The sequence below is a fragment of the Pecten maximus genome, chromosome 13 (genome assembly GCF_902652985.1).
Source record: "Pecten maximus chromosome 13, xPecMax1.1, whole genome shotgun sequence".
Classification (NCBI taxonomy): domain Eukaryota; kingdom Metazoa; phylum Mollusca; class Bivalvia; order Pectinida; family Pectinidae; genus Pecten; species Pecten maximus.
Genome location: NC_047027.1, coordinates 34090268 through 34117081, shown reverse-complemented (window position 1 = coordinate 34117081; position 26814 = coordinate 34090268). Strand labels below are relative to the sequence as shown.

Below are 26814 nucleotides of genomic sequence, written 5' to 3'. Positions count from 1 at the left end.
TAGACCCTATATATAGTGTATTTGTACCAATTGATTGTTACTGCAATTCACTACTTTTTTGCGTGTGATTCATTTTCGCGAGTAGCATCAACCGCAAATTCAAATCTTCAACGGTTATTTGTACGGAAATAACACAGTTCGATGGCGACCAAGCTTCCCGTTACCGATATAGGAATCTTGTAGAGTCCATAATTCTAAAACCTCGCCATTCTCGAATTCACTTTCTAGATTATGAGCTCGCAAATTATATACAGTACAGCTTATGTGGACTTTGCGTTATTCACGCAGCCACGGTGGACTGCCAACTCGATGTCCACTAGTGGACATGCGTAGAAAAAGTGTCCACGTTATACCGCGATTCGTTGGTGTTCACGCAACAGGGCGATCCGTCGGGGAATACTATGTAGCGTGACTTGCTCATTTCGTTGTTTCTTGCTTACTTTACCGGGTCTCCCAATCGCAGTTGAAGACATGATGTCCTTCCGATATATAAGTTTCCTCCTTTCCATTTCATTGGCGGTAGAATGATTCGTGTTTTAAACTGTATACCTAGGGGTCTCTATTTAAACAGAGGATCTTCAAAGTTCCCGCCAATCATAGCACGTCTTTCATGTTCATGTGCATGTAAATACAATGTATTTTATCCAGTCCGTTCGAACAAATTAAAATAATTGTTTCATATTTTGTACGTGCCCTTTTCGAAATGATATTGTACGTTTAGCAGTCTAAGTTGACATCGGCAAAATTCGCAATGAAGTAAATCTGCAAGGCTTTCCTTGATAAATAATACGCATATCATAAGAAATCATATTTTAAATGTTATATTACCATATTGAGTTTACAAGTGTTGTGATGTGTCAAATGCTGAAACATACATGTCAGTTTAATTTCCCTTGACGTCGGTGTTGACGAAAGCGAGGATGAAGCTACATGTGACTGGGTGTCACATACTCTTGGTTAATGAGGACATTCGTGGAAATATTCTAACTTGCAAAGTAGCAAACATTGACGTTCATAATTTAGTAATTGACTTGAAGCTGCAGTAACACCAAAACTTCAAAAGCAAAGCAATTAATAAGATTCTATGACAAAACACTGTGTGATATGTTAACCCGTGCAATTGTATCGTTAAAATGATTTACTCTCCGGAGACTGGTAATAATAACTGATGTACTATTTTATAAGTGAACGGTAACATAATATTTTGTCAATATAAATAATCTCTCATCAATCTCAGATTAACCCCCTACTCTTATAACATAAGAGGCCGCTGGTTGGTTCTTTTTCTATCCGATATGATTTTGCAGACTGTGACACGGCGCCTGTCAAAAGTATCTCGCCGTGTAAAACCTCTAACTTGGCGTAATTAACCCCATAGATATATTTTAGATATTTTACGTGTAGCATTATGTAATCACGAAATGCTAGATTTGATGGAATACCCGTGTCTGTATCTGTACAGCTTTTATATCCCTTAAAATTTGGCACTCTACACGAACCATGTACTTCAATTTGTTAATTTCTTTTATTGTTCAAATTAAAACTAAGGGACATACATCAGCCTGTAAAAAGTAGGCGTGTCTGACTGAACAACACAGACACTGATTGTATACCTGGTAGTACACTCATATCCACTCTTGCCATATCTACTGAAATATCGGTATGATTGACCAGGCACCACAGTGATTCTCCTTAGAACTTTGATTGACACTAAAGCATAAGTTACAAAATACATTTATAGAATCGATATCCTGTTAATTATTGAGTAATCAATGAAGATATCAAACAACGGACTTGTCATGCGGTTTAAACCCAGTTATCACACTAATACGGTAAAAGTCATCCTCGACTTCTATAATTCTAACTCAATACAATGAGAATGAAGTTAGGAACTATCTCAAACGTTTATTACATAGAGTGTATACATTTCATGAAGCCGACTTATGAAGTTGTGAGTTCGAAACCCACGTTGGTCAGTTGCCTGGTGTCTTATCTTCTGATGAAGACTTTGAAATGTTAAAAAAATTACCCAACTCTTAAATGTGTTATCACCTTTAATCGTCAAACATTTCATAAAACTTTTATTCAATAATCATAAATAATCAACAAAATGAAAACAAACATACCTTTCCAGGCACCTTTTCTGTAAGCGGATATTTATATAACTTCAGTTTTATCAATTAGAACCATGATTTTTAGGCACATTCTAAAGCATTAAAATTTCAAAATCAGAACAGAAGCTCTTGAGAAAGTGATTGTTTCAATTTTAGAGAACATAATTATTCTCCTGGACCTCTAACATTAAAGCTGCTTCAAGAAATCCAACATCGTGTCTTGAACATTTAGAAAACAATTCAGTACTCAATACAACGTACAATTTATGTCACAAGAGCAACATATATATATCTTCTACTTGTTTAATATCTTTAGATTTTTTTAATTTGTTTATAACTACGAAAACTGACACTGAAGCCAAACTAGACACAGAAGCTACCTCTGTGTTTATCTTGCTTTGTTTCAAAGTTCTATCACATACAGACCCATACACATGCTACACTGAATCCATTTAACTAGCTTCCTAATATTATGTTTATGGTCCCCCACCAAACCCCATCCTCTTCTTATCAGACATATAGCGCCGGTTGTGATTCCCTCTCGCCGCCTTATTTTTCTCCTTAAATTTCCTGTTCTTCAGGACGTCCGCCTCCTGACCATGACCCTTGGCCTTTCCTTTGACATCATGCTTTGGTCCATCCTGAGCTTGTTCTCTCTGAATATGACCTTGACCTTGGCCAAATCGACGACCTTGACCTCTTCTCTGTGATATCCTACGCTGTTCTGCTCGCTGTCTTAGGAGAGCCGGGTCCTGCACAAACTGATCCCGTTTTTTCTCCTCGTCGGAATCCTGACAAAAGATAATGGTTACATGATAAAAATTATATAACACAACCACTATGATATTTAAGAGTGTGACATTTCGATGACTACACTGTCACCTTCATCAAACTAACGACCAATGTGAAGCGTACCAGCACTGACACATGAGTTTCCAATATGGTAATTGTATCAACCGACTTTTTAGGACGTCTCTTCTTTATCATGATTCTATTGACACAAAGTTCGAAAATAGTGTGACGACGAGATGGTAAAAATGAAACAGAATCAAAGAGTACAAGAGGGTATAATATACTGTAGTCGAATCGACTAAGTTTTGTATAACACTTTGTCATACAAGTAGGTGTCTCTGTATAAATGTTTATAGTCAGACAGTCATCAACTACTTTTTCTGTATTGTATTCTTGATATATTGTTGAAGAGATGAAAGTACCAGATCAAATAGTTAGCCTTTGGAATGATACGTTATTGCATTTTAAAATGTTAGAAAACATTTAAAGCCATTTCCTCTTCAGACACTGTACATGGAATTATAGAATATATATTAGACAAAGCTCAATCTTATACAGGAAATTACCTTTTTAAACCTTCAGATCAACAATACTTATTGTTTATGATAAAATGTTGTTTTTAGATTTAAAATGAACTTTTCTAATGATGTCAATGATGGGATATGTTTTTGCCTGAGTTCAGTGGTAACAGCTGTGAGTATTTCTGACTAAGAGTTTGAGGCCCAGTCAGTGCAGCTTGAGTCCAGAATTGCGCCTTCCCTCATCATTTATATTTCTATGTAATATATACGATGTACATATATATATTATAATTATACCTGTGAGTCGGATTCACTGCTCACTCCTCTAGTCCGCCCCTGGTTTCCACCTCCAAGGATCCTTGGAACTGTACATGGCCTTTAAAAATCAGAAAAGAGAAAATCTAAGAATACAGTATTGACATGATTACAACAGTTGCGTTAAACACCTTTACCACTTCATTCAGTAGACACAGAAAATCCTGACAAACTGTCAATATATGTCTAATTTTTCATCATTTGTAAAAAAATTGTGTACATAATCTAGCTATCAACATCAATATTTAATCATTTCTTTCTTTCTATTTTTACGTATGTTAAATCTTTTCGATCGACGTTGAAATCACATAGGAATGATTACAAAAACATGTGAAACATTTGTAAGATTTTGAAATTATATTTAACAGATTGTTACAGTATCAAAAACTAAATCGAAGGAATCTTCAATGTACATCACATCAAACTGCCTATGTGATTGTATTTGTGTAATGCATTTTATTACCACAGGAATAATTAGAAAAAAAAGAAAACATTTTAAAGTTTTGACAGAGCGCACTGCAATATCATATGAATTATCCATCATTTATTTGCCACATAACCAATACAGTCAAACCTGCCTTAAGGACCACTAGAGGTAATTGACTCCCTGTCATATGTGACCATATGTTTCCATTCCCATTGCTATATTGACTATATTACTTAAGTTACCTGAACCCGGATTAAGAGACCACCTGTCATATGTCGCTTTTTATTACCTCCCTTAGACGGTCATATTGATGGTTTTACTGTGTATATTATTTTCACTTATAAGTAGGATACCGAATACTTCCATGAAGAACCTCAGTTTGTATATTCAAGAGAAAAAATTTGCAGAACGATGACAAGTTTAAAGACATTTCACCACATCTCTAAGACAAACATCAAATATATTCTCCCTTTCAATTACCTTCCGTGTAAAAGCTCATCAGCTGAATCAGCATCATCAGCTCCGACATTATTTGTATCGTACGTGTCATCATATTCGTCGTCATAGAGCTCCGCCATCTGTGACGCTTCGTCTGCATTTAGAGTCTCAACAACATAACCGTACGCTTCATTGAGTCGGAACTTGTCGTCTGATCCAAGTGTTTTATCATCAAGTGATATTTTGTCCATCTTGTTTCTGTAAGAATCACACAGTATTTTTAGATAAGCATTGCCTTTCAAGGAATCTATATCGACATTGTTTGGGGATTCATTAGAGAGACAGTGTTATATATATTATATTTTTGTAAGTATACTACACAAAGTGAAATGATTCAATGAAGATTTTTCTATTTGCAAGCAATATCTTTGAAGCCATGCCGAAGGTTTCCACTAAAAAAGATTTCTAATTTGCCAAAAACTTTTTGATAACTCTGTAGCAAGAAGGAAGTTCAGGTTCACGTAATATATTCTTTGAGACTTATAAAATCCTTCACCACCTCCTAGAGACAGGGCAATCTCAACCCGAGGGGGAAGATTCCTAAGTTGCCAAACACAAGGCTCTCTGAGTGTTTGGCAGCTTATTAGTATCTTACCCCGGGGGTTGAGATTCCTCGGTCAAACTTCCATTGGGGATATTATTTTTCGCTTACCCTCTTATGTATCTAATATGGACACTACATAAAGGAGAGAGGAAATATTGATGTGACTTGATAGAATTGTCGACGTCATTGCATTCTTGACGTGCCAAACTGCAATTGTTGCAAAGAGCATGCGTGCACATGCAGCTTGTCACAACGTATACGGTTGAATAAGAAAATCTCAGACTGGTAAAGTTGTGGGTATTGCTGTGCAGGGCAAGAGAAAAAGGAACCTGCACAACTACATTGTAGAATCGAGAACTAAATTTTCATTTAAATTCTTTGAGAAAAGAGGAACCATTTACAAATAATTTAAATTGGAGTTTGGCGAAGGTTAAATGCAATGAAGGTTCAGAAGTCTTGAATCACATATAACAATTATTATCACTTTTCCTAATAACATTGTACAAAGTATTTAATAGATGTATAATTATAATCATCTACAACAAGTGCGATCAGTGATTGCAAATTTTTTTCTGCATGATTTTGCCATAACATCACTCCTAGACCTGTAATGAATGTAGACACCAAAATAGAAGGGCATGCGGTGTATACTTTTGGACTCTTACAAGCTTCCCAAAAACTTTAAAGTGGGTTTTGGTGCCAAGACAGTTAAGTCCACAAAATGGGGACATGCGAAAACTGTTTAAATTTCTGTAAATTGCCATGCTAGTCTGAGAAGACTTGCTTTATCTTGGTCCGGCCACCATTGAGAAATATGTGATACGAAGTAACATTTCGGCTATCCTGCTACCCTATTGGATTCTAATGTTTGTAGTCTTTGAGGACAGTTTTATGGAACATCAGACAAGCAATGTTGATCAATCCTTTACGAGTCAATGACCCGACATTTCACAATAAACCGAAAATTAACCTAGAGAGCATGTCCATTACAGCATTTATCTGTTCTAAATAAAGAGGACATTTCATACTCAATTGTCACACAGGCCATAACTAAAATATATAAACAGCATTTTAGCTACTAAAACACCACATTGCCCATCTAGAGGGCACTTTCAAACACAGTTCATAGCAAGATGCCGAACAAAAGCTAACTTTTTATTTTCTATTAATTTAAAGAAACTTGACCGGAAATTTTCATTCAGCTTCAGTATTAATTGATAGTGGGATTTAGAGTTTGTGCCAAATCGATACTGGAGTGTTTTGTTTCCTTCGTGGCTTTTTCTCACTGGGATGGGATGGGGCCTTTTTGTCTCATACATTACGTATTGACAAATTATCTGTGTATTCATTTGACAAAAAAGATTTTTCCAGGAGTAAACTGAACATTTTAGCAATTTGGCTTAAATATTATGTTTAGATATATGAATTTATATTGAAAATATTTGAATTTATATGGACAATATATGATTTGAATACAGAGGCAGCCATTCAGAAAAAAATAAGTTAAACTGAGTAAAATATGAAACAATTTCAATTGAGATTGGGGCTCATTAACAAGCCCACAAATCACTCAGAAAAAGCCCTGTGCTTACTCTCATTCAACACTCCATGATAAAGATTCTTTATCATATTTCTTCAGAATTTGTTTTTACGAAGGGAAGCTAAATATTGCATATGATGCTAGGTGAAGGTGTATAGAAAAAGGTAGATGTGATGTTAAGCTCTGTTTCTTTTGATGATATTTCAAAACCAAACCTGAAATCTGTTCAGGTATTTTTATTTTAAACTGGATCAGATTAAAGCCCTAGACGAGATACATATAACAATAGATCATAGAAAATCTAAAAAGAAAATTTTATTCATTACTATTGATAACTACAGAATTGACAAATGAAACCTGAAAAGCTTAAATACAAAATATGACTATCCTTAACAGAAGTAATACTGGTAATATTACAAAAATTCAAAAATAAAAGATAAAAAAGAAAAAAAAAGAAAAAAAAATCTTTCTTTCCTTAACTGTGGGTAAAAGCTTTGAAGACAGTGAACCCTGAAAGGCTGAAACATTTATTTTTTAATAATGGCCTAAGAAATGTAGTCAACTTGGAGTTTAATACTCCAGAATGTCCACGTCTCCCACGGCCCGAGAGACCATTACATGTCTAGCCAGGAGTAGTGCCTTAACCAATATCTGTAATTCTTGCTGATCATGTTAACATCTCTGATCGGGGATGTTGAAATGTCTCATTTCTATTAATTCTTGGTAGACAAAAGTTAAACATGCACCTCAGACTCTCCTATTTTATAGCAGTATTAATTAAACCATCTTGGGGTTTTGTGGCTTTTTGTCACTCAAAGGGCAGACAGGTTCTAGATGTCACAAGCACTCATGGCAATAAGGCTTATTTATTGGTCCTATACTGATGTACATGTATTAGCATCTTTGAAAAGATTTGAGGGCTTTATATTCGATGTAACAAGCTCTAATAATTTCAAGGCTTTGAGGTCCTATATTTACATTACAAAAATATTCAATGTAACAAGCTATAATGATTTTAAGGCTTTGAGGTCCTATATTTGCATTACAAAAATATTCAATGTAACAAGCTATAATGATCTTAAGGCTTTGAGGTCCTATATTTGCATTACAAAAATATTCAATGTAACAAGCTCTAATAATTTTAAGGCTTTGAGGTCCTATATTTGCATTACAAAAATATTCAATGTAACAAGTTCGAACGATTTTAAGGCTTTGAGGTCCTATATTTGCATTACAAAAATATTCAATGTAACAAGCTCTAATGATCTTAAGGCTTTGAGGTCCTATATTTGCATTACAAAAATATTCAATGTAACAAGCTCTAATAATTTTAAGGCTTTGAGGTCCTATATTTGCATCACAAAAATATTCAATGTATCAAGCTCTAAGGATTTTAAGGTTTTGAGGTCCTATATCTGCATCATAAAAATATTCAATGTAATAAGTTCAAATGATCTTAAAGCTTTGGGGTCCTATATTTGCATTACAAAAATATTCAATGTAACAAGTTCTGATGATTTTAAGGATTTGAGGTCCTACATTTGCTTTACAAAAATATTCAATGTAACAAGTTCTGGTGATTTTAAGGCTTGAGGTCCTACATTTGCATTACAAAAATATTCAATGTAACAAGTTCTAATCATTTTAAGCCTTTGACGTCCTATATCTAAATTACAAAAATGTTCAAATTGTTTAAATTTCTTTCTGACAATACCCACATGTGTCAAAGGTAATACTCCAAATCTTTTCTAGTATAAATTATCAGAATTTGATTTGATCACTCAAAATCCCCTTAAACAACCAGTGATATCTATTGTTTCAGATGAAATATTCATTGCTACTTTCTATTTGTTTCAAGCTTATCTGTAACAGAATCATGGCTTCAATCTTGTGTGTGTACCATATATGAACAAATGGTAGTTTAGTATTTCAATTAAAGTCTGTGTTTATTTCAATTGTCTGGTATCAATCTAAAAAAAAACGTGAATATGTATATGTTGCACACAAAAAAAACTGTTCAAATTGTATGTACAGTATGTGACATATACATCTTACTCTTAACGTCTTTTTATGCTGACAGTATATTTCTCTGCATCAAAATGCTTCGGTTGAAGTAAATATTTTTACAGTGAATCAAATGCTTCACATAGTGTCTATAAACATGTCTTCCCTGTAAATTAATGTTTTACAGTTTGTCAATATGTTTTACAGTTTGTCAATTTGTTTAAAATTTTGTCAATATGTTTCACATTTTGTCAATACACCTTACAGTGTTTCAGAGTGTGTATTGTACATTTACTACTATGATGTAAACATTGTTTCTAACCACATACATATTATTTACTTGGTACGGTGTAATACAAACTTAAATACAGAACAATTTTCATTTGTTAGCTTTGATTTGTTTGATTTAAGCCTTTAACTTCTGCACCAACAGCAAGTGTCATTGTCTGGTATTTACTTTATCCTTGACCTTTGGACCCAAACAATCTTGACATTTGACCCAGTGACATTGATCTTTGATCAGTTGATGTCACATTTAATTTGACCAACCTTCCTTCATAATGTCAATAAAATATTCATTTAGTGAAAAAAACAAATTTGACTTTGACATTTAACCTTTGACTCAGTGACCTTGCCCTTTGACCTGGATGTTTGGTGCACTGATCCAAATTTGACCTTGACTTTTGACCAGTGACCTTGACTTTGGTCAGCTGCCTCATGATTTATGGTAATTATGACAAACTTTGCTTTATAATAATATATGCCATACCAAAATGCTCATCAGTGAAAAGGTTCCAAATCTTATTGTGACCTTTGATCCATTGACCTTGACCCTTGATTAGTTGACCCCTCATTTCAATTATACCAATTCTGTTTTATAATATCATATGAAAAAATGTTAATCGTTGAAAAGATACACATGCATTACACAAAGCATTCCATTACAATGTTATAAAATAACATGTGAAATTTCAAAAAGTTTGACACTCTGTAATTGACTTAGATATACCCAGTGTTATTTTCAGCAAGTGACCTTGACCTTTAGAACATTTTAGACTCTTTTATTATTGTACATCTGCATTTCTCAGTGTATCATGATGTCAAATTTCAGAAAGTTTGGCTGTCTACAAGGGCCTTATATGACGTATTTTTGACAGTATATACTCAATTCCACCTTCAGTAACAGTGACCTTAATCTTGACCTTAGAAACTTTTTAAACACCTCTTGCACATTAGAGTTTAACATCGATCATGTTAAATTTTCCAAAGTTTGGCAATCTGACAGAGCGATAGACAGCCAGAGTTAAGGAGGGACGGATGGAGGGATACACGGATGGACAGATGGATGAAGGGACAGACACCACAATTACTATTTACAGGGCACCTGCAGTGTGAGACTGTGAGGCCTTAAAAATCTTATTTTTTAAAGCAACTTAGGCTCAGAATGAGTGAGTGGTACATTATGTATACTCACTGTTTTCCTTGGAATATACGTGAGGTATCTACTGCGTCTCGACTGAACACATCAAATTCATCGTTGTCATATACATTACGACGACCATCCAACAATGACTTGGGAGCATCGACAGGTTGTGGTATTTCTCTGTAACAAACAACATTGAAAGGACCATAAAAGTAATGAATTGTTGTCAGATTGTATTCATTGACACTATGAATACAATCCGCTGGAGACAATTAATAGCAGTGTCCATTTTCACTGATCACGAGCTGCATCTATAGATATTCTAAAAGTTTCGTTACAATTAGTACGTAAAATACAGCGAAGTTAATCTCAAAGTCTTTATTACAATTTGTTAGAATCATAACTTCTTAGGGTGTTATTGTTCAGGATTTCAAATGTTCATGTTCATTTTTCAACAGTGCGTAAGTTTTGTTACAATGGAAATCCTCAAAATGCAACATTCTGGAAATTTCCATATCTGTTTAATATAAATTCAAAAATGCATTTCTTACATTTTTTTTACTGTTAATCAGTTAAACAATTACTTATATCTGTAGAACATCTGCCACCCAATGTAAACATAGCAGTGATCGTCATGTTTCTCAGTAGGGATACAGCATATTTTGATAAACAGCTTAATTAATTAATCATGAACAAATTACTAACAAATTCTAAATATAACAGGAAAACTAAGAGGTATTTGAATAACAGGTAGGTCTCATCGGACAGGTGAGTCTCATCCGACAGGTAAGTCTCATCCGACAGGTGAGTCTCATCCGACAGGTGAGTCTCATCAGACAGGTGAGTCTCATCAGACAGGTAAGTCTCATCTGACAGGTAAGTCTCATCCGACAGGTGAGTCTCATCTGACAGGTAAGTCTCATCCGACAGGTGAGTAACGAAGTTAATCTCAAAGTCTTTATTACAATTTGTTAGAATCATAACTTCTTGGATGTTTTTGTTCATGATTTCAAATGTTCATTTTTCAACAGTGCATATGTTTTGTTACAATGGAAATCCTCAAAATGCAACATTCTGGAAATTTCCATATTTGTTTAATATAAATTCAAAAATGCATTTCTTATATTTTTTTTACTGTTAATCAGTTAACAATTATTTTTATTTGTGTCAGTAAAAAAAACACCTATATTTTTATTCATTTTTGAACATTTTGGAAAATAGGACCCTCAATTCCCTCTCCCTGCAACTTCAAAGAAGTGAGGTATTTTTCAAATAATTTGCGATCTTCACTTACAAATGGACTATCTTACGGATATTACAACACTTTTTCTCAAATGTTCTTGGCTATAGCCATTCAATTTAAATGTTCCAAGTGTAACAGAACTTTTGGAGGGCAGTGTATCTAAGCACTGTTTACTTGACGTAATAGGTAAATTTTGTTGATTATCTGAAAATCACATGTCTAGTTGCTCTAAATTATAAAGGTTGTTTTGTCGATTTATTTACGTACATGAACATCATCATTAAAATAAATAACGCAAGGTCATATACTATAAGGAACGTGACATGCAATATACCTTAATATAACTCATGCCAGCATGGTGCCGAAATGGCATCCTGTTATGTTAATGTGATATCTATATTTCTGTAGAACATCTGATACACAATGTAAATATAGCAGTGATCGTCATGTTTCTCAGTAGGGATACAGCATATTTTGATAAACAGCTTAATTAATTAATCATGAACAAATTACTAACAAATTCTAAATATAACAGGAAAACCAAGAGGTATTTGAATAACAGGTAAGTCTCATCCGACAGGTGAGTCTCATCCGACAGGTAAGTCTCATCTGACAGGTAACAGTCTCATCCAACAGGTGAGTCTCATCCGACAGGTAAGTCTCATCCGACAGGTGAGTCTCATCCGACAGGTATGTCTCATCCGACAGGTGAGTCTCATCCGACAGGTAAGTCTCATCTGACAGGTGAGTCTCATCCGACAGGTAAGTCTCATCCGACAGGTAAGTCTCATCCGACAGGTAAGTCTTATCCGACAGGTGAGTCTCATCTGACAGGTAACAGTCTCATCCGACAGGTGAGTCTCATCCGACAGGTAAGTCTCATCCGACAAGTGAGTCTCATCTGACAGAGGAGTCTGAATAATTTTGAAAATGCAAAACAAAATATATTCATTTATTATCACAAAATAATACTTCTATGAAATTCCCATCCGAACATTGCAATTTCACTGTTATATGCTCTATACATCCCTCATAATCACCAAAACGCTACTTGTACATGCCCAGTAAGTTTGACCAACTTTGCTTCATATATAAATGTCATAACAATATGTTCATCAGTGAAAATATACAAATTCTGACCTTGACCTATGAACCTTCTGTGTGACCTAGTGACCTTGACTTTTGGTTGGTTGACTTGTTTTATTTCTATCAACTTCCCTTCATAACATATCATAAAGATATGTTCAGCAGTCAAAACATACAAAATCTGACCTTGACATTTGGACTTATGAACTTGACATTTGACCTTGTGACCATTACATTTGGTTGATCGGCTTTTGTTTTATTTTGACCATAGCTTCATAATATGTCATTATATGTTCATTATTGAAAGATGCACAATTTTACATTGAACTTTGTACCCACTGATTTTGACATTCATCTTGATGTTTGGTCAGTTGACTTTTAGCTTAATTCCAACCATCTTTATTGTCATAACAAAATGTTCTCCATTGAAGAGATATAGTATACTTGTAAAGGGATGTACAAATCTGACCTTTAATTACCTTTTGACCTAATCACCTTGACCTTTAACTTCAATTTTAAATTCAGTATGTATTTTTGTTAACTGAGGATCTTGATATAATTTCACATAAATTGACCAACAAATATCAAGTTATCAGCCTGAAACTACATTTACAATTAAACCTGTTTAAGTCGATGGACCTTAACCTATTGAATACACTTTGTATTACAATGGTAGACAAAGGAAATATTTAATTTGATAAGTGATAATTGTCAGGGTTTAGGCAGTTTTATCCAGTAATATATTTTATTGTATTTGTAAATTTGGTGAGGTACTATTTCCCCTATCCATAAGCAATATATTTCTGAACCAAAAGGATACAAAAGAGAGTTTCAAAGTTAAAAAAAAATAAAATTGTAAGACATTTATCTTCTTATTGGTCCTATTATTGATCCTGTTATCCTTGTTTCTTTAATGTATTGGGGAAAAAAAGAATAAAAACAAGAGTTTCAAAATTTGACAAAAAGTTTTGTATTTCAGAGAACTCCCATAAGAGATAAATGATTGTCTCCCTTTCTAAAGGCCAAAGCATTTAATGGGGATTATTGGAAAGATCAATCTTATAAAGATATATGCAGTAAAATAAAACATGATGTGAAATTCTATATCAATATTGTACCAACTGAAATTAATATTAACAGCAGCTATGATGGGAACAGTGTATATCATCTGTTTCCATGTAAATTAAATTGATCATGATTAAACATGGCTCACAATTTTCTTTTGTGCAGTTACTGTATGTATGTAATAAGAATTCTATAGATGTCATGTGACCAAATTTCACTTTAAGATTATAATTAAAGGAAATGTACTGGAAAAACTGGCAATTTGATTAGACAATTTTTTTCTATAGAAAACCTGTTTATAGCGACATTGAATCATTAAACTATTAAATTGGTGATTGCTTGGGACTCATCAATGACAGAGAGGGTCTTCAATGATTTACAATGATCACAGGAGGCAACCAAAGAACTAAACAAAAGGCCCAAAGGGCCTTAACGGTCACCTGAGATTTGAAATATTTCGGTCAACTAAATTGACCCTTTTTGGCCCCACCCATCAGTCCTAATGGGGTCAGTCTATGAAGAGTATTTGATTCTAACATATAGTAGATAAGAAGATTTTTGAAATTTCAGTCAATTTGACCCTTTTTGGCCCCGCCCACCAGCCCCTGGGGGTCAACCAGGGCCAACATGTACATAACATCAAACTGTCATCCCATGCTGATAATTTGAACCAAGTTAGAATGAATTCCAATAGAAATCCAACAAATAATAGTCAAAAATGTGATTTCCCTATGTAAACTATAGTAAAGTTTACCCCCTCCCCAGGGGCAAACGTGAGACCCCAGGGTCATGAAATTCACAATTTTGGTAAAGCACCTTAAGACCCTTCCAGCTATGAAGAGTATTTGATTCTAACATATCTGAGAGTAGGGAAGAAGATTTTTGAAATTTCAGTCAATTTGACCCTTTTTGGCCCCGCCCACCAGCCCCTGGGGGTCAACCAGGGCCAACATGTACATAACATCAAACTGTCATCCCATGCTGATACTTTGAACCAAGTTAGAATGAATTCCAATAGAAATCCAACAAATAATAGTCAAAAATGTGATTTCCCTATATAAACTATAGTAAAGTTTACCCCCTCCCCAGGGGCAAACGTGAGACCCCAGGGTCATGAAATTCACAATTTTGGTAAAGCACCTTAAGACCCTTCCAGCAATGAAGAGTATTTGATTCTAACATATCTGAGAGTAGAGAAGAAGATTTTTGAAATTTTAGTCAATTTGACCCTTTTTGGCCCCACCCCTCAGGCCCCTGGGGGGTGGGGATCATATAATTCACAATTTTGGTTCACCTTCAGCCATAGAAACTTTCTGCCAAATTTCATTGAATTTTGTTAAGCGGTTTTGGAGAAGAAGTCGAAAATGTAAAAAGTTTACGGACGCACGACAGACGACGCACGACGGACGACGGACGACGACGGACAAAAGGCGATTAGAATAGGTCACTTGAGACTTCGTCTCAGGTGACCTAAAAAACTGTCAAAATAGATGGTATAGGGGTTGCAAAATACCCATAATTCAATAAATTTCAGAATTTTTTACATTTGATTTCAAAGGGACATTAAGTACATCTATATAGTCTTAGCCATGTTATTATTCAAATGAATTAAAATGTGAGACAAGCAGGTTACGATACACATCGGGGACAGAAACATCTACCAACAGTGTCAACCAACCACCTGCAATCTCTAATTATTGTACAAACGACACACAAGATATTAGCAATTCAAAGCATTTTAACTTTGCTACAATAGAGCCAATATGAATCTAGCAGCATTCAGCTGTTTCATCCTTCTAGGACTTGACAAATGATTGAGCGATTATAATGGCAAGACCTATAACGATATTTCTACCACAATACGATGTGTCATTCCACTCTCAAGCTATTGTATAAATGTGCCGACTGTTGGATAAATATATGTTATATACCACTTGTCAAGAATTCTAACTTTGACTCAAGCTGCAATTGTTATTGACGTCATCAATAATCGAATGACATCACATCACCGAGTCCCAGCCGTCTTCTGTGCACTTTATTTGCATACACGAAATTATACTTGGTCATGTTTCCCTTTGATTCAAGCCGATATTATTGTGGTAGAAACAGGTCATACGACTCGTGATTGCCGGATATGGAATTTATTTCACACTCGTAAGCTATTTTTCAAAAGTTGTAACTTTTAAAAAATAACTTACTCATGTGAAATGAATTCCATAACCAACAACCACTTGTTGTGCAACCTCTGTATATATTACATACTTAGGCATTGTTCTGTCCAAGTCCTGTAAGGAGGGTGGAAGTTTGTCCTCCAAGACTGCATTAATCACACGCTCTAAGTTATAGTCCATCTCTTCCAAACACACCTGTGAACATGACAAAACATCGAGCTCTATAAAGAATTTATATACATCGAGCTCTATAAAGAATCTTTCCTAAACTTACGCTGGGAGTTTAAATTTTTCATTTTTTCCATTTAGCATATAATATATTTTCTAATTTATTTAAAATTGACTTAATTAGCAAATTCAAGTAGTGTTTAAGGCTAAGACACCAACTGCAAAGTATTTTTGGTCCTTAATAATGAAGGTTTAATATATTTATATAAAATATATATTCAGTTCTTTTTAAAAATGTTTCAGGAAGGTTGAGACTAGGTAGAGCTCATATTCCAATGTTTTGAAGACTCTTACTTGTTTATTTCAGTACCTTCAAAAGATTCTCTTTTGACTAGTAGTCTATGCATCATGATCCTTGAGAATTTTATTTTGCATTAATTGGGTCCATTTTAATAGCTCTTCAAACTTGATTTATATACCATCGACCCTCACAGAATGTTCTAGTGAGGATCACTTTAAATTGATATAACTTAGCCCTTGCAGCCTAAATTATGATTTTTTTTTTAACTTTTCATTATAGATTACATATTATGAATATCATTAATTAATACAGTACATGTTTAATCTCTCTTCTGAGAACAATATTAGTGTAAAATGCCTTGCTGCTAAAAATCATAAGAGAGATGTTGACAGCACCATAATTTTTTGTACAATATATACATAAATGATGAAATGGCATTTTTACATTGTAGCTTTTATCGACAAGTTTCAATAAACTAATCATTTTTCTATCTGACACATTCTCATCAGACGGAGAAATTCAGTCCTGATTTATCAGACCAGGTAAAAGCACAAGAAAATACTTTAACAGCAAAAGGCTTAAAAGTTAGGATTGTTCCTATAAACTTACCTCAATGAATCCTTCCCCGAGGTCAGGGAGAAGATCTTTGACAGAAGAGATGAGAGACTCCAATTCTACCCCAGTTTTCCGTGCTGCGCAGGCCCCTTCCGCCTCCTGTAAGTAGTATTATATTATCTACACATCAGTGATTGTGTTTTGATTAAGAATTATCCATCAAATCATATGGTAGTTTTAATCAAACAAACTGCTGAATTACCATAATAACATAAAATAATATTTCAAATTCATTTTTTGGGTTTTTTTTTGTCCAGTATCTTTAAAGTGGCAACCATTTAAACATTTTCATAATGGAAACATTGAATAATTTTCATGAATTGAAAATATAAAAAAAAAAATGGAAAATGATCAATATTTGTACAGAGAAAATGATCAATATTTGTACAAAGAAAATGATCAGTATTTGCAGAGAAAATGATCAATATTTGTACAAAGAAAATGATCAGTATTTGCAGAGAAAATTATCAATATTTGTATAAAAAAATTATCAATATTTGTACAGACAAAATGATCAACATTTGTACAGAGAAATCAAACTTTCTGTTTAATATTGAATGAGTATGAAACATCAACGTACATAAGTTTCTACATCGAAGTCATTGACTGGAACAGCACTATCTATTGCACTTGAAGCCCCGCCCATTGCTCCGCCCACAGCTCCGCCCATTGCTCCTCCCCCTACAGCTCCAGCATCCTCCATGGGTCCCGGAGAACCATCAGGACTGGTCCTGCCGCCTCTGTTCGTGCCCCCGGTTGGTTTCCGGCGGCGACCGTGCGTTGTGAAGGCAGAATTGATAGCATCCTGTATATACTGTAACCTCATCTCATCACTAGCAGAGGTCAAGGGTCAACTCATTGCATACAAATTATTTAATTATATATTTAAATATCTAATTCAATTATGCATTATTATTTCTGTTGCAATGAAAAGATTTTTTTTTCTCAAAGTATGAAATTGTGTCTCATTCCCATTTTCTTTTCATTGTGATTTGTTTATGTTCAGTAAACAAAGTGACATAATATTGGTCATATCATGAACATACTACAGGTCTGACTCAATATAGAGAGATTCAAACAAGGTAGAAATGTAAATAAATCTGTAATTTCTCTCCTATATTAGAAATATATCCAAGGGAAACCACTCTGGAGCAGTATTTAGCTAAACAGCTTAGAGTTAAGCAGGTATTTCTATCTTTGGTATAACTTTGTAATTCCTCCTAAATCTATCCAATGGAGACAACCCTTTGTGCCTTTTCTATGGAGGTAGATGTCTTTGAATTTAGCAGAACATCTATATTTGGTATGGATATTAAATAAGATAAAAATGTTTTACTCTTCAGAACTTCCTCCTCTATATAAGGAATCTTCACAAAGAAGATATCGTCTTTAGCAGATTTTCAAAATTGACAAAGATCTATTATAAAATAGTTATGATGATATTTATATGTTTGGAATCAAGAGAGAGAAAAAAAGATACATTTCAATGGGAGACTGCAAAAGTATCTCCTGGTAGTTTTCAATTCGGTGACGACTCTCAAAGTCAGCTAGGAATCTGAAACAAACAAAAATGTTAGAATAGAATAAATAACTATAAATATTGATAAATGATTTAATTATCTTATATAGTTTCTATTAAAAGCAAGTTCTGCAGTGAGAGAGCATTCAAAGATCTTAAAGAGACGTATTTTATTGTGGGACATATAAAAAAAACATTTTTGGGGAAAAGATTAATTCTGTACCCCTCTGTTAATTTTTTAAAAGATTGCTTCATGCAAAATATTTCATAAACTGAGACTACAGGGGATTCAAAGGTTCGATCCTAGATTGGTACAGATCAAATTCAGAATGTTTTTTTTAAAATCAAGATTACTTTTACAGATAAGTATTTTCAAAGGATTTGGATTTTTGGTATTATGAAAGATAGAATTACAAAGGTTCCTGGAATTTCAGATTATTTGAGAAATTTATTGTCTTTTCATTATTTTCATTAAAATATGTGGTTTCTTAATTACCTACAATGTTCCGTAAAACTGCAAGAAGATGGACTATACATGATTTACTGTTTATGACAGTTCTCACCTTCGTTCATTCAGCATTGATGTAAATAGCTGTATAAAATCTTCTACTCTTTCTTCAGCTCCACTGTAAATAAAAGTTAACAGACTAATTAAGAGAACAGAACAATATTCAACTTTATGACCACCTTTCACTAAAAAACACAACATACGTATACACTTCAACTAATATCCGCATCCCATTTCTTCATCAACTGGGTTTAGTTTGATTTAACTTAACGTCCTATAAACAGCCAAGGTCATTTAAGGACGTGCCAGGTTTTGGAAGTAGAGGAAAGCCTCGAGTGTCCAGAGAAGAAAAACCCGGCCTACGGTCATTACCTGGCAATTAACCCACGTAGGTTTAGAACTCACGACCCAGAGGTGGAGGGCTAGTGATAAAGTGTTGGGACACCTTAACCACAAGGCCCCTATTTACTGGGTAGATGTCTCATGGGTTAATTATTTTCAAATTGTATTAGATTTAAGGTTATGCTTTTGATTTGTTTGTTTTGTTTAACGTCCTATTAACAGTCAGGGTCATTTAAGGACGTGCCAGGTTTTGGAGGTGGAGGAAAGCTGGAGTACCCGGAGAAAAACCCCCGGCTGTTAATACAATTAGCACTAGCAATTTATTATATTATAATTTATTATAAAAAATATACATTCATGTACATCAAAATTGTGAGGTCATCACAGTTGACATTAGATGAAATATATAAACAGAAACTATACTTACACATTTTCCAGTATCGGCTGTATACAGTAGGTGTTAATAATGAGGTGTACAACCTTCAACAGCGAATTCTTCGCTTCCTGTGTCTTCTGTCTCAAAAGTGTCTTGTGACTGAAATAATACAATTTCTTTTTTTTGTTACAAGGGGTCAAAGAAATATCTTGTTACAGCCTAAACTCATTACCGGCTTTATGGACTAAATATGGATGAGCCAACTTTGGAAATCTTAACTGACTATGACACAAGCAGAAGTTTAATTGTATCAAGCTTGTTCATCTTAGGAACGTTTTATACCATATATTCAGCGGAGTGTGTAAATATATCCAAATTAAAGTGACAAAAAAAAATGCTGTTTTATTATAATTACCAGGTAGTCGAATTATTTCTAAATTATTACGTACAAAGATTGTTGATGATTCAGTTCAGAAAACAACTTAATATCTAAAAAAAATATATAAAAATTGAAATTGATGTATCAAAACTTGTACATCATGTAAAATTCCTGGATAAAATTTCCTGGAAAGGATTTTGAAGAAATGATACTTTCCTTTGGATTTCCAACATTTTTTCTATCAATCTCGTACCTGTGGCTGTCAAATTTCCGTTTCTTTATAGAGGATACGACTTGTGGAATAACAGATTCATATAACTGGGCCAATCTGAAATAAAACCAACGTACTGAAAGTACTATAAACAAAAGTCGCTGGGCCCAGTCCATTACAAAATCTGAGTATTACAAATGGACTAGTCCATTACAAAATCCAAGTATTACAAATGCTGTTAACAAAAGTCGATGGACCAGTCTATTACAAAATCTGAGTATTACAAATGGACCAGTCCATTACAAAATCTATGTATTGCAAATGCTGTAAACAAAAGTCGATGGACCAGGCTATAACAAAATCCAAGTATTACAAATGCTGTAATCAAAAGTCGCTGAACCAGGCTATAACAAAATCCAAGTATTACAAATGCTGTAATCAAAAGTCGCTGGACCAGTCCATTACAGAATCCAAGAATTACAAATGCTGTAAACAAAAGTCTGTGGTCTGTGGGTCAGTCAGTAACATTTTCAATTTACCCAAATACAGACAGATGCATTATTCACAGAAATGAGGAAAATTGTAACAAAAAAATAATTTATATTCAATAAAAAGTAGGTGAAATGGCTAACAAAATCAAATTCAAATCAGGTGTGAAATAGAAAATTGCTTTTTTTTCCATTAACATGCCTGACACATATAAGGTAAGTTGGTCAGGAAGCCTATTTTACTCCTTTAACATTTTTACTTGACGTGTTATCACTGGAAGATTACTAAATTGTCAAAGTAATACACTATAATGCAGGATTTTCCATTTACCTGCTAAAGTTTTTCCCAGGGGAATATCGCCGGACCACCCTAACTTGGCATGCCCCCAAACCCACTAATTGAAAATCATGTATCCGATGCTGGTTATATGTCTTAACTATGATATTCCTCCCTGAAAATGGTCAAAACACTTCAATGCAGAAATGATAAAATAAGATGGTCAGTTATCAGAAATGTGTGTATTTTAAGACCTTTTAAAACATCTGTTAACTTACTGGTGTACAAAGTCTTCTTTAAAGAATAGCACGCAGGCTGGAGGGTAGACTTCTAAAAAACTCGCCAGAGTAGTGCCAGTGTCAGCCAGATAAAACACAACATCCTGGAAATCTGTACTGGACATACTGACCAGCTCGGACCTCTCCTGACTTTGATCGGTCAGTTTCTTGGGGGTCAGTCCACTAACATCAGCCAAACCACACTTGGCTCGGATATTGTCAAACACCTGTCAACAAATAAAAGAAATGCTAAACTTTAAATTCTGATGAAGGTTCAAACACAAAAGTCCATGGAAATGTTGCAGTATCCAGATTGCATGTAACTTCTCATAGCAGAGTACTGATAGAAGACTGTCTGTAACCTCTCATATACAATCAGGGATTTTGAAGAACCCCAGCTGCCTTTTTGACAGACTGGGTCACTATCCACTATGTCAATAGGCCACCCAATCACTCTTTGGGTTTCGGGGTACCAGACATAGGCTTGAACTAACAGTTATACCAGAAATCAAATCATATTTAGAAAAATATTTATTTTGAAATCCTTGGGCTGGTTAGATTTTAACAGGAATATTCCAAACACTGAATCATTTTACCACCTACTTGTAGAATTGTTGGGATGGTGCCCTGGAGATCGTCGTTATATTTTGGCTGGGTTGTGAATATGTTATCAATCATCTTGTGTAGCAGCTGGTTGTTACCCTGTCCATACAACACACAGAGGTCCAACAGCTTGGGTATGTCAAACAGAAAATTCTCGTACAGGATTTCACCAAACACGCTCGGAGTGATGTGATGTTCCTGTAACACCACAAAGTACAAAGATTATTGAAAAATCAAAAAATGATCACTAGTGTCATCACAGAGGTGTCTGTACTCAAACGAAAAATCATAGATAAAGGAGGAAAAGGTATATTTTCGTTCACAATTAATTTCCTCTGCATGTCACATCTTTAACACAACTCCTGGAATATCTAAGATAGTTCGAATTCCAAGACTTTATTTAATATACAATACCATATATTTAACTCTGATTTGTCACATTTGTCTTAACAATAACTGAATAAGCTGTTTGCTAATAGAGATCTTTTTAATATATTTTCTGTTGAAATAACATAATGCGTTACGTACCCTGTACAAATTAACATCCCAGTATAACCAATTCTGACATTATTTATTTATCAATCCATTTATTTATTTATTCATTTATTTATCAATCTATTTTTCTATTCATTTATTTATCTTTATGTATTTATTTGTTTGTTTGTTTATTTAATTTGAGGGTTCAATTACAGAATCAAAGTTCATTGACATTTCAATTTTTTAGCAAATACTAGAGGGACAACTAAATTGTAAAATGCAAGAAGAAATTTTGATTAGCAGTCCATGCAAAATCTGTCTTTTCGTCACAGAGATTCGCCGGTTTAACAAAAGCTAGTTGAATTACAAAGCACAGGGACTTGCAAACCCAATCTCATCTATCAGCTTATATTTTTGAAATATCTGCAGTAGATTGTGTACAAGACGTTCTTCTAGTTATTTTAATAATATTGTTTTATGAATTGGTATTTTCCATACCTATTGTATCATAAGATGTTTTTTCCACATTTATGCTACCTTCATTCACCATTAGTTTATATTGTATATTGTACATTTATACTGTGGAGAAAGATAGATGACAACAGAATCAAAGCCCCTCCTGCAAGAGAACAATGATAAAAATATGTTTTGTCTAAATAACAATAGTTCTTTTATCAAAGAAAAAAAAAAGATTAAAAAAGAGTTTTCCTTAAATCAGATCTCTTTCAGTTGCCAGCATACGTTGTATCACATACTGACATTTAACAGATTCACACAAAACAAATTGGTGCAGTCATCAATGTTTTTTTAGAATTGTTCAACATGCATGTTCATTAATTATCAAACTCAATAAATACCTACTATGTACATTAATGTATCTACAAATTCACACTAAAATTGTTACCTTGGATTCTTTGTGTGTTGCCATTCGAAGACAAGTCATGAACACAAGGCGATGGACCTCATCATGGCGAGACTTTGTGTCTACTGGAAGCTCTATCAAGGCATCATGAGTTCTAGGAGCATAGCGCAAGTAACTGTCTATCAGGCTTACAAATGTTTCGTCAAATACAATCTGAAATAAAAAAAGTTCTTAATTCTGAACGGACCTCATTCTGGTAGTTTGGTAACCTCCGTGAACAAGAAACAGTAAAATTTACTCAAGGTTTATATTTAATATCTTAAGCAATAAAAAGTTGCCATGGATACAAAAGTGACATCACTATAAAATTCTGATGATTGAATGGAAACATGGTTCCCAGTTTGTATCATTAAATCATAAGTTTTCATTAGCCTATAGAGTTATAAACATTTGAAAAGTGGACCAGCAACTCTATCACTCAGCTGTAGGTGTAAAGGTAGTGCTGATAAATCCTTTTAAATTGACAATTTTGCAACAATAGTCATGATAAAAGTATTTATGTATTATGGACAGAAATGTAAATATCTACAAGAAAACTTAACCAAAATATGCTTTGCTCTTTTTTTAATGTTTTTATGTAAATTCGTCAATATTTTTTTTTCTTCATTTGATCCCTTGTCAATTAAGTCTAACATCAATCTCATTAAGTTTTCATGTAAGATAAGTCACGATTGATCAAGAAAATCACGATTGATCAAGAAAATCACGATTGATCAAGAAAATCATGATTGATCAAGAAAATCATTATAGAACAAGAAAATCATGATTGATCAACCATAGGTAAAACAAAAAAATCCTTGATTCAAATGATCAAATAAGACCAATATTATCACTAATTACGTACCTGGCACCAAAACTTATCATGTGGCAGCTGGAGGGCCAAGTGGAGATCTTCTTCGATAAACTTGAGGCGGTCAGCCCACTCCTCACACTGACCGCGGTCACTGAGGTTCAGCGGTGGAGCATGGTATGTCAGAAACTGAATCTTCTGAACCCACCGAGGATGCTAGACAGTACATACAAATAACGTATAATGAGTTACATTATAGTGTACATATAGTTGAAGTCAGCATAATTTCAATATTTGGATTAAAATCTGAAAACCACATGTACAGCACAGTCTTTACACAAAATTTTAAAATTATGGTCTAAAGTTATTGTATATATTATTAATATAACACAATTTACATATACCGCTTAAGTGTATGGAGTGTGGATTAGGAATGTACAACCAAAGCCCTATGTTTACTTCCTACAGTATGCTTAAGAACACGTACCTTATGCATACTCTAGCTGCTGTATATTATGTGTGTAAAGTGGAGATTACAAGGTCACCTTACTAGCTCTACTCTAACAATATTAGAGGATAACATGCAGGGTTTTTTTGGGGACGATTTGGGGTCGAATTTTGGCCCCATTCCCCACAGCAAAATTGGATATTTTTTCCCAATCCGACAAGTTTAATTCCCAATGAAATGATCTATACAAAAATTTTGTCTTTAAAAATCCAGATGGTGCTGTCCCGTCTATGTTTTATTGGTTATTCTGGCCTGATAAAGGGAGATAATGCTCTAAAGTCTAAATAAATATAGCATAGATCCATATTTGTGTCTACTTGTTATTTTTACCGTTATGTCCATTTTCCCCAATTTACCTGTTGCCTTGCATTTTTTCCCAATCCCAAAGTAGTGAAAAAAAGCCCTGACATGGCAAGAAACTTATGACAGGCGCCATGTCACAATTGGGGACAGAACCAAAATATATAGCCAGAGACATTAAGCTAGCTGAAGTACATGTATACTAGCCCATGCTTGTGGGGATTTCCCTTTAGCCTACGTTTTCCTTGAGAGCAAGAGGTCGCTAGTTTGAAGCCTAGCACAGGCAGGGTATTTTTAATTACTCCAGACTTGGATTCGAACTGGGACCTCCAAACACTATAGCCAGATGCTCTACCAATTGAGCTACTTGGTCACTGATGATCGACCTAGTCCAGCCCCGCTATACACACCTCCCTCCTTTTTTCCCCCCAAGTCTTCGCCCTCGAAGACACACGAGACCCTTATACCCCCACCGTGGGTATTTTAGCTAGGCACCAACTTTGTAACATGAGAGGAGAAAATGTAGCGGCCAGACCAGTGTTACAGTGCCACATGGTAATTATATTACTGTAGTAGGAGTTGGAGAATACACGGCTAGACCCAGGTTCGAACCCGGCACCTCCGAAACACTAGTCAGATGCTCTATCAATTGAGCTATCTGGTCACCGATGATCGACCCAATCCAGTCCCGCTACACATCAATATCCATAGCCCGATTTTCCTCTGGCCCTGACACCATGCATACTGTATTAGCTATGCTCAGGCAAAGGGGAGGTAACTTTTTTTGTCACCTTACCTTATACCTAAAGAGTCATTCTCAAGCGCCTTTTTATAGCGTTAAATTAGCACATGAAAGCGTATACCTTTCAAACATTCGATTGACCGATGATGCAGATATGATATTGAGGCTATGTTAATGAGAAAAATCTTAGAGAAAATCAATGGCGGTAAGATGACGGTCCAAAATTGAAATCTGTAAATCTGTGTATTTTTCTTTAAACGCCGATTACATGTCAAAAATACTCTTATTTAGTTTAACACATGTTCTATCTATACATACATGTCACAAAAAATGTTTTAGACAGGTGTGTGTATTTTCTTTGCCGAAGAAAGCAAAATTGTAGATAATTGCAAAGGGAGATAATTTGCTTGTTTTTTTTTAAATTGTGGCATCTTTGCACAGAGATAAAAATTTTGTTTATGTTTTAGATGCCAAAATTGCTTTCATATGATAAAATACATAGTTTCATATTGTGGTTTATGTAAATATTGCCGAAATCACTTTGAAATTATTTGTTTTTCATACTGACGCATTTTTTGAAAAATGGTTGACAAATTAAAGCTGACAAGAATTACCAAATTTCCGAAATTCAAAAAAAATCATTAAAAATCCAAAAATCCACACATCTTCATTCTGTTTTTTATTGGCATGCCTAAGAGATGCTTCATGCATAAACGTACAGCTTGCAAGTATATTGATAAAAAATAAAAATGCCTGAGCATAGCTAACTGTATCAGCTGTACGTCTGGTATACGTACAGACATATGCATGGTGTCAGGACCAGAGGAAAATCGGGCTACATTATCCAGTACTCGCATTATGTCAAAGTAGTCATCTTTAACACGAGAATACACTATTGTATAGTTCAGAATGTCCCCACTATAAACACCTTATGATAACGTAAAGTAACGATGGACAGATATTGCCAGATATGATACCATAGTCTCATAGAGTAAATTTTTTTTTGAGTTATTGTGTCACTTACCAAAGCTGGGACATCTTCAGTCTTACTTTTACCAACTTCTACTTTAACGTGAAGCTTATCTAGCGGCAGACATGATGACATGATGTAATGAATACACCACCGAATCAACAAATCTTATTTACAAAATATGTCTTATGTGAGCGAAATGTCACCGGATGTACCGAAGTAGCTGTACAATTTTAAACGACATGCCGGTCTGTATTTCCGGAAACGCACCACCGGCGACCACACACTATAAAACAT

At 34.4% G+C, this 26814-nt stretch overlaps 1 protein-coding gene across 1 annotated transcript; it reads right to left on the bottom strand.

The window, feature by feature from the left end:
- Positions 1–2053: 2053 nt before the first annotated feature.
- Positions 2054–26737, bottom strand: LOC117340788 (activating signal cointegrator 1 complex subunit 2-like). The gene is made up of 16 exons (XM_033902561.1): positions 26572–26737; positions 24052–24213; positions 23190–23360; positions 21809–22006; positions 21206–21432; positions 20205–20279; positions 19624–19731; positions 18910–18972; positions 18308–18382; positions 17408–17660; positions 16822–16926; positions 15835–15938; positions 10230–10358; positions 4650–4865; positions 3725–3803; positions 2054–2905 (listed from the first exon to the last, which is right to left on the bottom strand). Exons 1-16 carry the CDS (start codon positions 26650–26652, stop codon positions 2591–2593), a joined length of 2361 nt encoding a protein of 786 aa, XP_033758452.1. The 5' UTR covers positions 26653–26737; the 3' UTR covers positions 2054–2590.
- Between the last annotated feature and the right edge of the window lie 77 nt (positions 26738–26814).